General features: G+C 45.3%; 1 protein-coding gene and 1 non-coding gene across 2 annotated transcripts; one reads left to right on the forward strand and one right to left on the reverse strand.

Annotated features, from left to right (window-relative positions):
* Nucleotides 1–1,218: 1,218 nt before the first annotated feature.
* LOC140898136 (L-amino-acid oxidase) lies at nt 1,219–15,148 on the forward strand. The gene is made up of 7 exons (XM_073311582.1): nt 1,219–1,246; nt 1,649–1,872; nt 5,112–5,218; nt 8,008–8,209; nt 11,813–11,866; nt 13,480–13,613; nt 14,335–15,148. Exons 1-7 carry the CDS (start codon nt 1,219–1,221, stop codon nt 15,146–15,148), a joined length of 1,563 nt encoding a protein of 520 aa, XP_073167683.1.
* On the reverse strand, nt 4,197–4,268 carry TRNAD-GUC (transfer RNA aspartic acid (anticodon GUC)). Its single transcript has one exon. It is a non-coding gene; the product is annotated as a tRNA-Asp (tRNA).
* Nucleotides 15,149–16,807: the final 1,659 nt, after the last annotated feature.

Below are 16,807 nucleotides of genomic sequence, written 5' to 3' on the forward strand. Positions count from 1 at the left end.
TTCCAGATGAGGCCACAGAGCCAAGTAGAGCAGAGGAGTTGCCTCCCTTGTCACAGATATAACACTCCAGTTAATGACATTTGCCTTTTTATAACAGCACCACATTCTTAAAGTTACCCCCCCTTTTTACCAAGCAATGCATTAGCATGGGAAGGAAGGGTGGTGTGGGTGCTGCTAAGGTTGCTCTGAACCATACAATAGAATTTAGATGGTTAAATTGATCTTTTAAAGCTCTAAATGGATTGTGAATTGATTATGTGATGAACCATGTGGTTCTCCTTCTGACACTTCCAGAGTTGTGCTCAACAGAAGAGGCAGCACCTTCACATTCAATGAGGGGAGAATCATGGAAAAAACAAAAAATTATCTTGACTAATGGAAAGAAACAACATAACTGAGTTTTTGAATGACATAAAGCAGACTCTGGTTAGGTCCCTCAATTCAGCTCATGAGTCCAAATCTTGAAGACCTCATTCAGAGTCACATTTTCCACAATAAGAAAAGGAGTACTTGTGGCACCTTAGAGACTAACCAATTTATTTGAGCATAAGCTTTCGTGAGCTACAGCTCACTTCATCAGATGCATACTGTGGAAAGTGTAGAAGATATTTTTATACATACAAAGCATGAAAAAATACCTCCCCCCACCCCACTCTCCTGCTGGTAATAGCTTATTTAAAGTGATCACTCTCCTTACAATGTGTATGATAATCAAGTTGGGCCATTTCCAGCATAAATCCAGGTTTTCTCACCCCCCCACACAAACCCACTCTCCTGTTGGTAATGCTTATCTAAAGTGACCACTCTCCTTACAATGTGTATGATAATCAAGGTGGGCCATTTCCAGCACAAATCCAGGGTTTAACAAGAACATCTGGTGGGGGGGGGCAGGAAAAAACAAGGGGAAATAGGTTATCTTGCATAATGACTTAGCCACTCCCAGTCTCTATTCAAGCCTAAGTTAATTGTATCCAATTTGCAAATGAATTCCAATTCAGCAGTCTCTCGCTGGAGTCTGGATTTGAAGTTTTTCTGTTGTAATATCACAACTTTCATGTCTGTAATCGCGTGACCAGAGAGATTGAAGTGTTCTCCGGCTGGTTTATGAATGTTATAATTCTTGACATCTGATTTGTATCCATTTATTCTTTTACGTAGAGACTGTTAGTCTCTAAGGTGCCACAAGTACTCCTTTTCTTTTTGCAAATACAGACTAACATGGCTGTTACTCTGAAAATTGTCCACAGTACAAGATTTTCTCCTGCACCATTCCCTCGGAGAATGGCCAGCCCCCAGATTGTTATATCCCTGTGGTACACACAGATCTAAGTGTATCTGAGAGGGTGGGGCCGGGACCCTTCATGGTAGATTGTGGTTTGAATAGTCCATGTGATATTTTACAGTTTACAAGACAACTGTGAGCATCTGAGTATTCTCTTCGCTGCTTTCAGTTTATATGCACACTGCATTTGATCATAATAAAATTCCTTGTTTGTTAATATAGCTGAGCTCCACAGCTGAGACTCTTAGCCTCTCCCTAGAGCTCAGATGGATCATATCAGTGACATTATTGAGCTCTGTGGTCTAAGAGAATGAGTTTAATTCACCATTTGTATCATCTGTTTTCTTTCCATCTCTTTCTCTCTAGTACTCCTCCAGACCTTCCTCCTGGTGCTAGTCCCAAGTTTACAGATTCTCCCTGGCATAGAGACGAAGTGGGAAGAATGCTTCATTGACCCAGACTATGAAGAACTGGTGGCTATTGCCAGAAATGGTCTGGAAAACGGGTGTCGTTCAAAGAAGGTGGTGATCGTTGGGGCAGGAATCAGTGGACTCACAGCTGCCAAACTGTTGAAAGATGCTGGTTGTAAGGTAATTCCACGGGCGGCATGTAATGGAGGCTGTGGGAGGCTAAGACTCCCCAAACCTCGCATCACTGGGCGGGGGGGATGGGACGGGATGGGCAGTGGTAGATTCCCACATGGGTCCACAGGGCCCATGCCCAGGGGCCCCCAAACAATTTAGGGCCCCTGAAAAAATTTCCCCCACCACGACCCCAGGGCTGGAGAGGCTCTTGCTCCCCGCTGCGGCACAAGTTTTTTGGTCTCAGGGTCACAGTGGGGGGGAAAGGAACGAGTGGCTGTGGGCCCTTGGGGGGGAGGTGCAGAGTGGGGGTGGGGCTGCAGGGGAAGGTGCAGTCCTGGCTGGGGCTGAGAGCTTGACCCTGGCTGGGGCCGAGCTCTCAGCTGCCCCCTGGCTGTTGGTGGGAGAGGCTGAGCTTTCAGCCCCCTGCCCTGGCCAGGGCCACAGGGGCAAGGGGGTGGGGTGGGGGCTGAAAGCAGTGACTGGGGGAGTGGCCTCAACCAGAAAAGGTGGGGCAGGGGGCCAGCCTCCTCAAGGGGAAGCTTCACCCACTGCTCACGGGTAATTCTATTAACTGAGAGGAGCCAGAGACAGGCCAGGGAGTCAGTGCTCCCTTGAAATGGTCTTATTACTTCTTTTTCATAGAATAGACAATGCTGAAGAATAAAACAAGGTGAACTTAAGTAAACTAACTGTGAAAGGAAGGAAGCAAGAAAGCATAGTGCAGTATATTATTATTGCCATTTCCAGGAAAACAAAGTTAATTAACTTAAAGTTAAGGCTGCCACAGTATTAATAATATTACCATAAGAAAACTTAAATACCAAAAATGTTGCAGTTAAAAAAATCCCAATCGCTACATTTAATGGAAGTGGTGATTAGTTAAGGGAATATTCTCAAAGGTTCATGTCTTTCTAACAAAATTCTATACATGTGAAAATTCATATTAACTATCTCACAACAACCTTAACTTTGACCTTTGCTCTTTTTCTTTGTTTTGTTTTATATTGTTTTTCCATTGAAGGTGCTACTCTCTTGGCTTGCCTGTGGGCCTTGAGAAAGACTGGAATCCATTATCCCTACCCATAGCCCATATATCCGCTACTCCCCCCTCTCAGTATCACCCAAGAAATACAGCCCCCAGAGCTGCAAAGTCAACAGAGATCGCTTGGGCACTTATATTAGAAGGGCTTAGTTGTTGCATTAAAGACTCTCTCACTGAAAACCGATTTTCTGTAATACATGGGAAAGGATAACATCTTCCATATTAGAATCTGTTTCTTGAGATTCCCAATTCAGGAATATATCTCTATTCAGGAAGAATGGTTGAGTACATTCTTAACTTTAAGCACATCTTTCAGTCCCATGGAATCATAGAATCATAGAATCATAGAATATCAGGGTTGGAAGGGACCCCAGAAGGTCATCTAGTCCAACCCCCTGCTCAAAGCAGGACCAATTCCCAGTTAAATAATCCCAGCCAGGGCTTTGTCAAGCCTGACCTTAAAAACCTCTAAGGAAGGAGATTCTACCACCTCCCTAGGTAACGCATTCCAGTGTTTCACCACCCTCTTAGTGAAAAAGTTTTTCCTAATATCCAATCTAAACCTCCCCCACTGCAACTTGAGACCATTACTCCTCGTTCTGTCATCTGCTACCATTGAGAACAGTCTAGAGCCATCCTCTTTGGAACCCCCTTTCAGGTAGTTGAAAGCAGCTATCAAATCCCCTCTCATTCTTCTCTTCTGCAGGCTAAACAATCCCAGCTCCCTCAGCCTCTCCTCATAAGTCATGTGTTCCAGTCCCCTAATCATTTTTGTTGCCCTTCGCTGGACTCTCTCCAATTTATCCACATCCTTCTTGTAGTGTGGGGCCCAAAACTGGACACAGTACTCCAGATGAGGCCTCACCAATGTCGAATAGAGGGGAACGATCACGTCCCTCGATCTGCTCGCTATGCCCCTACTTATACATCCCAAAATGCCATTGGCCTTCTTGGCAACAAGGGCACACTGCTGACTCATATCCAGCTTCTCGTCCACTGTCACCCCTAGGTCCTTTTCCGCAGAACTGCTGCCTAGCCATTCGGTCCCTAGTCTGTAGCTGTGCATTGGGTTCTTCCGTCCTAAGTGCAGGACCCTGCACTTATCCTTATTGAACCTCATCAGATTCCTTTTGGCCCAATCTTCCAATTGGTCTAGGTCCTTCTGTATCCTATCCCTCCCCTCCAGCGTATCTACCACTCCTCCCAGTTTAGTATCATCCGCAAATTTGCTGAGAGTGCAACCCACACCATCCTCCAAGATCATTTATGAAGATAAAAGGACTTTTTCCTCCCCGTCGGGGAATCGAACCCCGGTCTCCCGCGTGACAGGCAGGGATACTCACCACTATACTAACAAGGAAGTGATCATGGAGTTCAGATTCATCTTAAGGACATGTTTACATGGGTTCCCAAATCAAGGACAGAGCGTGTCCATAAATTGACCAAAATTACTTTTATAAAATAAGCGTGTTCCTTGTGTGGTGACCGTTTGCAATAGAAATGACAAACAAACAAATAAAAATCTATCGTTATCGTTCAAGAGAGAAATATACAGTAGAGGTTTTCAAACTTTTCGTATTTGTGACCCCTTTCGCACATCAAGACTCTGAGTGTGAGCTCCCCCTTATAAATAAAAAATGGGGGGTTAATTTAATTTAATGGGACTTGGGGCTGTCGGCCCCACAGAGCTGACAGCTTGCAACCTCCATGTAACCATCTTGCGACCCCCTGAGGCAGCTAGTGACCTGGCCATTGGGGGAGGCTACCCCCAGCCCCTCCCCTTCTGTCCAAGGCCCTGCCCCTCTCCTTTTGTGCTGCTCCCCAGCAGGAGCCCAGAGCACCCCCACCGCAGCCCCGGGGCGACCAGGTGATGCAGCAGCACCCTCAGCCCCAAAGCATTGGACAGCGCAGTCTGAGCAATGGGCAGCCAGGTCAGCCCCAGCACCAGCTGCTCCAAGCCCCCGTGGCAGGCCAGAGAACCTCAGTCCCAGTCAGCGTGGGCTGGGGCAGAGCACTGGGAACTGCAAGAGGGGGACTGGAGGTGGATGGTGGGTGGGACCACACCAGCTGTTTGGGGAGGCACAGCCTTCCCCAGCCTATGATACCCGCTGCCAGTATGTATGACCCCCAGTTTGAGAACCACTGATACAGTCACCAGATACCGGCAAGGGATTGAAAATCATAATTTGTGTTTTGTTCCCAGGTTCTCATTCTGGAAGCCAGTCACCGCTTGGGAGGACGCATCGTGACCCACAGAGAACAAGATTGGTATGTGGAGTTGGGAGCCATGCGGTTGCCAGCACATCACAGGTAGTATTCTGTTATCCCTCCTCAGCCACCAATCTTGTTCAGAATAGGGGAAGCCCTATTTTTAAAACATTTTATGATAATTCCTGAGGGTGGCGGGACTCATTAAAGGCTCAAATTTGAATAGGTTAAAATGCCCCTTTACTCCATGACATCAAGTTGTCAGTCTGTGTGCAGAGGGGAAAGAAATCTCCATGGAGTTGTCACTTTTCCTGCATAGGTGGGCTGAGAGTAGGTGGTCAGAAGTCGCTCAACCAGCCTAAAAGACACAGGGTTTAGGGCTGGCCCAGATTAATTCTCCACCCCATCCCCGCAGCAAATGGGGAACTGGATATTAGAGTCATAATTAGGTCCCAGGTATGTTCTTGGACTATGCAACTACACCACAATGGAGAGGTAAAGTGAAGTTACGACTGGGAGCATGTATCAGTAAATGAAGGGCAAAACTCCACCTAGAACACTTCAGTCAGCAAAACAACACCAGTTTATAATCCAGGAAATCAACAGTTAAGGTTGAGTTTACAAAACCCCCCACATATTGGAAGGTTTGGACCTTATCATATAAGATACCAAGCTGCCACTGCTCTGGCCCCATGGAAAGCCCAGAACTGCCACCTTCCAGCCATGATTCCTTTCATACCTTCTTTGTAAAATGTGCTATTTTTGTATTATGGATTTTTTCAAAGGGCTTTCTGAATATTTATTAGTTGGAGCTAGTCAGGGTTTCAGACTGTCGGGGACTCAAGACCGACCAGCTGGTAACCACGTAGGTCCAATTTTCTGGACCCATATTGCTTATTGAAAGAAATGGGACTCAGGATAAGTTTTATAATTAAACAGCAAAAAACTTGTGAACACAGCATTGACGTTGCCCTGTGATTGCTCTTGCCCTCCCAAAACATTGAGTTCTGCCAAACTCAAACCATCTGGAAACCAGAAAATATTCAAAGTAAATGCCCACGGAAACGTAACTCAGCCCTGATAGAGCTGGCAATACTTACTGGGCAGTACCTACACACGCCAGCTGCATTCACTGTGTTAGGTGGAGCTGTATTGTAATGGTGGAGGAATATGTTGGAGCAGGTTGGAAAAGCGGTGATTGCGACCTGAGGAGCAGGCCCATCCTTAGGTAGATGCAGAATAAGCAGCTGCGGAGGGCACCACAAAATTTGGGGCACCAAATTGCCTCAAATTTTATGGACCCCTTCCTCCAAACCCCCTCCCCCAAGTGACATGGCTGAGGCAGGGGGAGGGGAGCAGGCTGGGCCCAGGTTGTTCTGCTTCCTGCTCCCAGTGCCAGGCCCCCCGCTAATCCCCTGGGCCGCTCTCGGCTTGTGAGGCCCCACAAAGCGGCCCCCCACAGCTCCTGCCTCTGCGGCCCCACTGGCCTTGAGTGCAACCCAGACCCTCTGCCGAGGTGGGGGCGGGGGGCAGGGTGGGGAAACAGGTGCTCGGGCTTCTTTGGGCACCATAATTGGTAGGGACGGCCCTGCTGAGGAGGCCTGGGGATTCGTTTCAGGAGCATCATAGAGCTGTGGTTGTGATACGAGGAGATCTGGTTCTGAATCCGCCCATGTGTATTATCAGAGGAAAGAGGTGTATATGCACCTTGAAGTTCCAGACCACCTTTGAATGTTTCAAAAGGTCACGTAGCAGCTCCTGTCCCATGGGGCTGGCTGGGCTCACCTCCCTGCTCCAGACACTGCAACCTCTGGGATCCCAGTGCCACTCAGGTTTGGCCCATCTGTCATGATGACGGGAGTCTGGTTAGGCCAAATCTGAGTGAATGGCCCTGAAACCCCATGAGCCAGGTCACAACTCCACTTACACAAACATGTTTTGACATTTCCGAAGAGACATGGTTCGGCATTTTTCATCCCAGTTTGGGATGGAAATAATGTCAAAATCTGTTATTTTGACATTTCCCACAGAATAAAATGTCCATTTGTCCAATCAGCTCTCTATATGAGTCTACTACTACCTTTAGACAGCTCCATCTGGTTCTTTAGCTCAAGTACTAGTGGGGTTTTGTTTTAAATCCACAGGACCCTAAATTCAATCTGTGCATCTATACTAACCAGGAGCATTGTTAAAGGTGCATCTGTATCACCAGGCTGTTTGTTTGTTTGTTTCCTGTTACGAATGTTAGGAATGGGCAGCTTTTGCTATCATGTCTCTCGTAATAACCAAGGAAAAGTCTGATTTTACAATTAGTAGAAGTAATGCTTGCTCATCGGTTATCCTGGAAGTCGATGGTACTGTTCAGGGAGCAGACAATGCTGGGAGAGAAGGTCTAAATTTCTCAAGCAAAATGTAGTTTTCATTGGAAAAAAATGGCATTTTTCCAAATGTAAACTGTTTTGCAAATTTTCAACATTTTTTTAGTTTTGAGCAAAATTTTTCATTTCACTAAAATTTGTATTGTAAACTTATTTACAATCGTTACTGAAATGGTTACCAACGTGTTTCATTTTCTGCAAAACAGGGTTTGCAGTAAATACACTTTTTGATATTTTATATTAAAAAACTTATGAAAATGAGCCTGATGCGAATGATGCCAAATTGAAATAACTTCCGTATTTCAAAAGTTTTCACAATTAAAAAAAGCGACCAGCACTAGCTGCATGATTGACTTTTGGTAAAGTGTGGGTCTGGAGTCATTACACACAAATTATTTCAGTTACATAGGTAGGATCATGGCATTTATGTTAGAGGATCATACGCAATCATATAACTTTCTTTCACATTTTTGAAATTTTCTCTTTTTTCCCCCCTCTTTCCCTTTTCTTTAGGCTTGTGCGTGAATTTATTAAAAAACTGAAACTGAAACTGAACCCATTCTATAATAGTAATGACAAGGGCTGGTATTTCGTTAACAACATCAGGGCAAGAGCTGGAGAGGTAGACCGAAACCCTGATATATTGCAATACCCCGTGCTTCCCACAGAAAGAGGAAAATCTGCCAGAGAACTTTATAATCAGACACTGGATAAGGTATGTGTGTTGTGGAAAGGATTCGTGAACTGTGGGTATGTTCTCACTAAAGAGTTAACCTGGATTCTCACTTGGGTGTTGGCCCTCAAACTTAGTGGTCTTTTCAGCCCAGACTCATTGCACATTGGACCCTGAACTTTGCTTTCACTTGCACTAGTAACCCCCCTCTGTGCAGTGAAGATGGAGGATAAAACCCATGAGTGCTGATAGGCCTCCAGTGCCTTCCCACAGTTCCCCTTGGGTGGCGATGCTCAGGAGGACAAACAAGTTCCAGGGATGAAATATAAAGTGGCTTTGCCTACTGCACCACAAAGAACCATGGAACGTGCCTTTGGAAGTCCTAGCAATACACATGGGTGAATGTAGCACCATTAAGGGGACAGCCTCTTGTCTTCGCAATGTGGCAGCTCATGCCTGTGGTAGGCTAACCAGGTGCCGATTTGTTTGGTTGTTGAAAATTTGAAGTTAACTACTGTTAGAGATTTGTTCATTTGAATAGGTGGCAGCTTCTCGCTTCTGAGAGTTTCCCTAGTTTTCTTTGTCGATTTACACACACACACAAAATTGCTAAATTACAGTTGAATGCATGAGACTTAGGGTGTGTCTACACTGCAATAAAACACCAGTGTCTGCTCACTTGGGCTCATGGGTATATAAAATTGCAGTGTAAACATTTGGGCTTGGGCTGCCCAAAATCTACACTGCAATTTTATAGCCCTGCAGCCTGAACTCCATGAGCCCGAGTGAACTGAGACGGGCCAGTTGCCGGTGTTTTATAGCAGTGTAGAAATACTCTTAAATGACAGATTTTCAAAGGTATTTACTGTCTAAAGAATGCAGAGAGGCACCTGTGGCTAGATTCACAAAGGGACATAGATGCCACCAGAGTGATACAGTGAGAATGACTCTGTAGTCTAGTGCAGTGGTTCTCAACCAGGGGTATGTGGAGGGTGACCAGATGTCTCTATTTTATAGAAACAGCCCTGATATTTGGAGCTTCGTCTTATACAGGTGCCTGTTACCCCCACCCCCTGTCCCAATTTTTCACACTTGCTATCTGGTCACCCTAGGTACATGTACTCATGGGGGTAAGCAGAGGTCTTCCAGAGGGTACATCAACTCATCTAGATATTTGCCTAGTTTTACAACAGGCTACATAAAAAGCACTAGTGAAGACAGAACAAACTAAAATTTCATACAGACTATGACTTGTTTATACAGCTCTATGTACTGCACACTGAAATGTAAGTGTAATATTTATATTCCAGTTGATTTATTTTATAATTATAGGGTAAAAATAAGAAAGTCAGCAATTTTTCAGTAATAGCATACTGTGACACTTTTGCATTTTTAGGCCTGATTTTGTAAGCAAGTTGTTTTCAAGTGAGGTGAAACTTGGGGGTATGCAAGACAAATCAGCCTCCTGCAAGGGGTACCATCAGGGTTGCTGGGACAATTTGCTGGGACCTCATGAGGTCCCTTCCAACCCTGATATTCTATGATTCTATGAATTTGTATAGTGGGGGTGCTGAGAGCCATTGAACCAAACTGTAAACCCTCTATATAATGGAAACCACTTCAAGCCAGGGGGTGCAGCAGCACCCACAGCACGTGTGGGTGCAGTAGTCTGGAAAGGTTAAGAGCCACTGATCTAGTGGGTAGGACATTCATGTGGGAGACCCAGAATCCAATCCCCCTGCTCCACTGATTATTTATACAAACTGGAACAGCTTTAACAGGAGAAACTAAGGGAGGCCCCCATGAGACGCTCATGATAGGAAAAAAACCTAGTCTAACACTCACGGGGGAGGTGCGAGACTCTTCCTTATCAGCTAGAGGGGGAACTTGAGCCGGTGGTCTCCCACATTGTGGAAATCCACTAACCACTGGGGTACAAGCTATGAGGGCAGTGCTGCTGCTCCTTGCTAGAAATGCTGTGGGTGGGAAGAGCTCACGGCTTAGAATCCCAAGCAGAGATAGGTGCTGAACTCCCTAAAATGGGGAGGAGGAGGCTTAAGACACCTCACTCTCCTTGGTGTCTCCCATTGGCTGGCTTAGGTGGCTCCGTGTGCTGGCTTTTGTGGATTCCATTCTTCAGCGGTTAGACCGCGGTATTCGGTGTAGAGAGCTTGAGCGCATGACTCAGGCATTGTGTTCCCGCAGTTTTCCAGACAGCAGAAAGTTAGGCATTGTGATGCTGAGTATTGCAATACCTAAGTCCCATTGTGAATCTAGCCCATAATATTCAATGAGATTTAGGCCCTTAGGTGCTTTGGAAATCCATGTAGCTGCCTACCTGCATCTTTAGATGTCTAAATACCTTTGAAAATCTGGCCCTTAAGTACCTAAGTCACTTCTGGAAAGGAGAGTTAGGCCCTGTCATAAATATAAAGGGAAGGGTAAACCCCTTTGAAATCCCTCCTGGCCAGGGGAAAGCTCCTCTCACCTGTAAAGGGTTAAGAAGCTAAAGGTAACCTCGCTGGCACCTGACCAAAATGACCAATGAGGAGACAAGATACTTTCAAAAGCTGGGAGGAGGGAGAGAAACAAAGGGTCTCTGTCTGTCTATATGCTGGTTTTCTGCCGGGGATAGACCAGGAATGGAGTCTTAGAACATTTAGTAAGTAATCTAGCTAGGTATGTATTAGATTATGATTTCTTTAAATGGCTGAGAAAAGAATTGTGCTGAATAGAATAACTATTTCTGTCTGTGTATCTTTTTTGTAACTTAAGTTTTTGCCTAGAGGGATTCTCTATGTTTTGAATCTAATTACCCTGTAAGGTATCTACCATCCTGATTTTACAGAGGTGATTTCTTTACTTCTATTTACTTCTATTTCTATTAAAAGTCTTCTTGTAAGAAAACTGAATGCTTTTTCATTGTTCTTAGATCCAAGGGTTTGGGTCTGTGGTCACCTATGCAAATTGGTGAGGCTTTTTATCCAACATTTCCCAGGAAAGGGGGGTGCAAGTGTTGGGAGGATTGTTCATTGTTCTTAAGATCCAAGGATCTGGGTCTGTAGTCACCTAGGCAAATTGGTGAGGCTTTTTACCAAACCTTGTCCAGGAAGTGGGGTGCAAGGTTTTGGGAAGTATTTTGGGGGGAAAGACGTTTCCAAACAGCTCTTCTCCAGTAACCAGTATTTGTTTGGTGGTGGTAGTGGCCAATCCAAGGACAAAGGGTGGAATATTTTGTACCTTGGGGAAGTTTTGACCTAAGCTGGTAAATATAAGCTTAGGAGGTTTTTCATGCAGGTCCCCACATCTGTACCCTAGCGTTCAGAGTGGGGAAGGAACCTTGACAGGCCCTATAGTCACTTTTGAAAATTTTACATTTAGTCTATATATTTTTGTTGTTTAGACTGTCTCAGTGAAAGCAGTTCAGTCAGCTGGGGAACTGTAGGAGCCGAAAACAAGAGCACTATTAAAAAGATTTTGTTAACAGCTCTTTCACCTGGACAGTCATGTCATGTCCTGCCCCCTTTGTGCCTATGCCCTAGGATACGGCCTATAAGTACATTGTCACATACAGGGAAAATAATAAACTTTAAAGGTAAAGCCATCAGCATGAAACAAATGACTGTTTTCTTGTTTGCTCCCCAGGTGACCACAGACTGCAGTGCTCTGAAAGAGAAATATGACTCCTTTTCCACCAAGGTAATTGAAGCTGGCATTCCAGTATCTTTAAATCTAAAGGTGCCAATTTTCTAAATCTTTAATCACGTTAGCCAATGTAACTCCTCGTGGGATAGATCTTGCCAGGTGCACACAGTCCATGGTAGGAGATAATGCATCAGAACCCTCCTAAAGATCTATGGCCCGGCAGAGTTGACACGCTCACTTCATGGGCCTTCCTGGGACACCTCCTATTTCCCCCTTGGGTCTTCCTGGCTCTGCTTTCTGGCAGGAGGAGGGCAGAGATGTGGACCCATGTTATCTCTGCTTCTCCCTAACCAAAACTCCAACCCATAGAAAGTGAGCAGTCTCGGTGCTCCCATACTCCCAGTGTGTGTGTCATGAAGACACGACCCTATTCCAGTCCTGTGCAACCAACTTGGCATCTCTTCTTCCCACCCCAACTCACTGTGTGATGTCCGGCTATGAGGACTTGGCTATCCTTGCAAGTTACAGCACAATAAAGGAGCCCTGGGCACACTAGCTCACTACCCGTCCACACTGGCAAGGCATGTAGAGCACTCTGACTCCGTGGCTACAGCGCTGCTGGTACTCCAAGATATTTGCTGCACCCTCGCTGGAGTACCGCAGCACCAGTGTGAACGAGGTGTTGCTTTACTGCGCTCTGATCAGCCTCTGGAAACATCCCATAATCCCCTTAAGTCAAGTGGCCACTCTTGTCATTGTTTGGAATCAGCTGTAGGAATGCGGAAATGCCCTTTGAAAGCTCCATTTCTGGCAGCCGGCTGCTTATCTGCTCCAAGACAAAGCAACCATTACTGTGAAATGCTGTGTGTGTGAGAGAGAGGTGTGGGGGGAGGGGGGTCTACTGCTGTCTGAACTTACAAGACAGCAAGCTGACATGCTCTCAGACCGCCCAAAACCCACTCTCTCTCCCCCCCCCCCCCCACATACACACAACACACTCCCTGTCACACTCTCCCCTCCCACCTGCCACTTGCATGCAGGGATAGCTGCCCACAATGCACCGCTCCCAATGCCGCTGCAAGTGCCACAAATGTGGCCATACCAGTGAGCTTGAAGCTGTCAGTGTGGACAGACTGCAGCGCTTTCCCTACTGTGCTCTCTGAAGGCTGATTTAACTCAAAGTGCTCTACATCTGCAAGTGTAGCCATGGCTTGAATCTTCGTCCACAGTTATTTCAATGAGATAACCTTCCTCTGTGGCCCTGCCCATCATTATTTTCACCCCACAGGAGATTTGGTCTGGATCATGGTTCTTTAATCAAATACAATGATATCTTGGTAGGGACACTTTGGGTGAAATCCTGGCCCCATTGAAATCAATGGCAAAGCTCTGATTGACTTCACTCGGGTCAGGCTTTAGCCCAGTGACTCAAAAGGGATGAGGGATCGGGTCTTGAATGTGAGCATCAGCCTTACTTCCAATGATTGGTAATGAGGAAGAAGACAAATCACACTGGAGGGTAGTGAATGGGTCTGACACCTCCCCTGCCTCATGGATGTTGAATAATTCCTGTGTTCATTTGAAATGAAATATCCCTTTGACTGTCATTTCTCAATGGGGATATAATATGCATGTGCCTTCCACCGTCTCTGCTCTTCCCCACCCAGGAGTATTTGATTAAAGAAGGAAATTTAAGTAGAGGAGCCATTGATATGATTGGTGACGTGATGAATGAAGATGGTCTATTCCACTTGTCATTTCTTTACTCTGTTATGGTCTTTTCCACCTTCTCTGAGAAGAGGTGAGTAGAAAAGTATCTTTATTTACTTGCTTTGTAAGAGGAAGCACAATATGTCTATGGTAGGACCTGTCTAGGTATCCATCCATTATTCAATACATCCATTTGTCTGTCAACCTCCTACTATCTCATCCATTTGTCATCCCGTCTAGCAGTACAGCTGGCTGCCTTCTCTGAAGTAGGCACTAATGGTCTGAATTGTCATAGAGGGTAGGTGTTCATTACTATAGAGCTATAGCCATGAAAGGCTGGGGACACTTTCACAGGAGATGAGCTGGGCGTTACTGAAAGTGTCCACAGCTACTAACTGTATGAGTTCTGATGGAATTCAATAATTAACTCCATAGTGCGAGTATGGTTTATAGGCATATTGGACCGTAGCTGTGTCGTATTTCAGGAAGCCCTTGGTCAAATGATCCCAAATCGTGGTTCACTAATTCCACCCAGCACCCCCATGAGGCACACCTAATTCCAAGGCAGTCTGAGAACCATGAGGATTTTAGAGTGTTTAGAAGAGTTAAGCTTTAAACTGAGAGTTGGCCTTAAGCTTAATTACTGCAGACCTACCATTCCGCTCTAATAAAACACTTGTACAGTCACTGGGGGCTAGATTCTCTCTCCCATTATGCAAGCTCTGCTTATTACTCCTGTGACATTCTCTCAGATAACTGTGGTCAGAGGGTGTAACTGTTTGACTATCATCTTTTCCCCACCTTTCTTTCAGTTTCGATGAGATCACGGGGGGATTCGATCAGCTTCCGCAGGCTTTCTACCAGGATATTCACGGGGGCGTTATATTTAACTCCCCGGTAGTGAAGATACTACAAGATGATGACCAAGTGAAAGTGTTTTACCGCAGGCCACACACCTCATTCCCCTTATCTGTGACGGCCGACTATGTCCTTGTCACGGCCACAGCAAAAGCCACACGGCTCATTAAATTTTCTCCACCTCTTTCTGCTGAAAAGACCCGTGCCCTGCGTGCTATTCACTACGCAAGAGCCACTAAGATTTTTTTGATCTGTTCTGAAAAATTTTGGGAGAAGGATGGAATCTATAACGGGAGGTCAATCACTGATCGCCCCTCCAGAGTCATCTACTACCCCGGCCACAATTTCCCCAGTGGGGCGGGGGCGATCCTGGCTTCCTACACCTGGGTGGATGATGCTGAATTCTTCGTTCCCCTCGATGACGAAAAGTGTGTTGATGTGGTGATGGAGGACCTGGCAGAAATCCACCAGGTGCCCAAGAATTATATCCGGAAGGTTTGCAATAAACACGTGATCAAGAAATGGGGCCTGGACAAATATTCAATGGGAGGATATGTTTCATTCACCCCGTACCAGTTTGTTGACTACTCCAAGGCTTTGTTTCAGAATGAAGGGAGGGTCCATTTTTCAGGAGAACACACAGCCCAGCCTCACGCCTGGATCGAAACTTCTATGAAATCTGCTGTGAGAGCAGCCAGGAACATCCATGGTGCTATCAATGCATTGCCTGGGCGACAGCAGAAGAAGCTGAAAGACAATGAATTGTAATTAATAGTAATAATAATTATAATAAGGGTGATTGGGGACGCATCAGTACTGACTGAGGAATTAGAAATTGCACCGCAAATCACCAGGCATCACTGGATTGTGACTTTATGTGCAGCCCTGAAGTGGGGGTGCATAAGATTCCTGCACCAGGAATAGACTGCTACACTCACACTGCTGTACTGCCTCAGTCACTGTGCTCGGCCACCAGAAGGTGAAACCCAGGTTGTGCCCAGTCCCCTAACTCCCCCATGCTCCAGGAAGGCAGTTTGTGAGCAAGTAGCCTCAGTTACTCCTAGGTGTCCTACTCCAAGGTCTGGGTAGCCCATGTAGGAGTGTAAAGGGGGTTTCTACTCCCTCCGATTTCCCTGATCAGGCACATAATCTGAATCACATTCTAACCTCCTGGCTAGGTTGCATGGAAACTGTGGTTGTTCTGCCTCCCGCTTCTGGAGCTAGCCACAATTCCAGCACCCTTGCAGATCCTATCAACCACTCTGGCACTCCCCAAGGTGCAGAAGTGAATGGCTGCACAGAACAGTCTTCATCTCCAAATGGGTGGAGGGCGTTGAAGATCTCTGAGAAAAAAATTGTCTTGTAAAGCTCCTCTTGAGATGGGATAGATAGGTCTGCCTCAAAGACACAGGTCTGCCTCAAAGACACAGGTCTTCAGGTCTGTGCCTCAAAGACACAATCTGTCCATCGGTGATATGCGGTGCATAGCAGGAAGCCATTTAGCTCATCCTGAGCCTTGATTACAGTTGTGGTCATTCCATGGTCTACTTGGATGGAAGCTGGTGTGATGTATATAGATGTTGACTATTCCTTGGATAGATTGTTAATAACTACATGCCATTGTAGTTTGCAAGGGTAAAATCCAAATCCATTTTCCTCTCAATGACACAGGAAATTTTGCACACACCTCTGTTTACCCCAAAATCATGCCTCGCCACTTCTAACTCTAGCTAGAAAATTAAAACTATAGGAGAATATCAATCCACATCCCAAGGTATGAATCGCATTGTCTAAGGAATCCCCCAAATTTGAAATTGCTAGCTGAAGCATCCTCCTGGAAGATTGAAAAATAAGGGTAAAACCCTTATTTCCTAAACAGAGTGGCCCGTTGCATCCACTGATTGAATCAAGTCCCAGATATCTGAGTGGAAACTGCATGACTGAACTAACTAGAGAAAACAAAACAAAAAACAAAAACCCTTGCTGTTCATCCCCAAGAAACCGAAGGATGAAGGTCTTGATACCCCCAGAATATGAACCACCTGCCTTTCACCACAAATTAAACCCAAAAAACTTGTACTCATGTCTGCCTTATGAATCTGATATACCATCTCTCTACATGTGCCTAATCTGTTTTATTCCTCCAATAGTATGTCTCTTATTTTGTTGTAAACCCCAAGAGAAGGTGAAATGAAATGTATCAAATATAATCAAAGAATGTAAAAAACTTGTCTATGAATTGTATGGAAGAAGAAAAAAAGCAAACAGTGAAAGCTGTAAATACTTAATATGTATAGCTTTCGACTATTAAGAGGAATTACTTAAAAGGGGAAATTCTAATTAATAATGGGGGCTAATAGAGAAATACAATCTCTGAAATGAATAAAACCTAAAAAAATTATCTGACAAGAAAAAAATCCAATAAGT

This window comes from Lepidochelys kempii, chromosome 14 (assembly GCF_965140285.1).
Source record: "Lepidochelys kempii isolate rLepKem1 chromosome 14, rLepKem1.hap1, whole genome shotgun sequence".
NCBI lineage: Eukaryota > Metazoa > Chordata > Testudines > Cheloniidae > Lepidochelys > Lepidochelys kempii.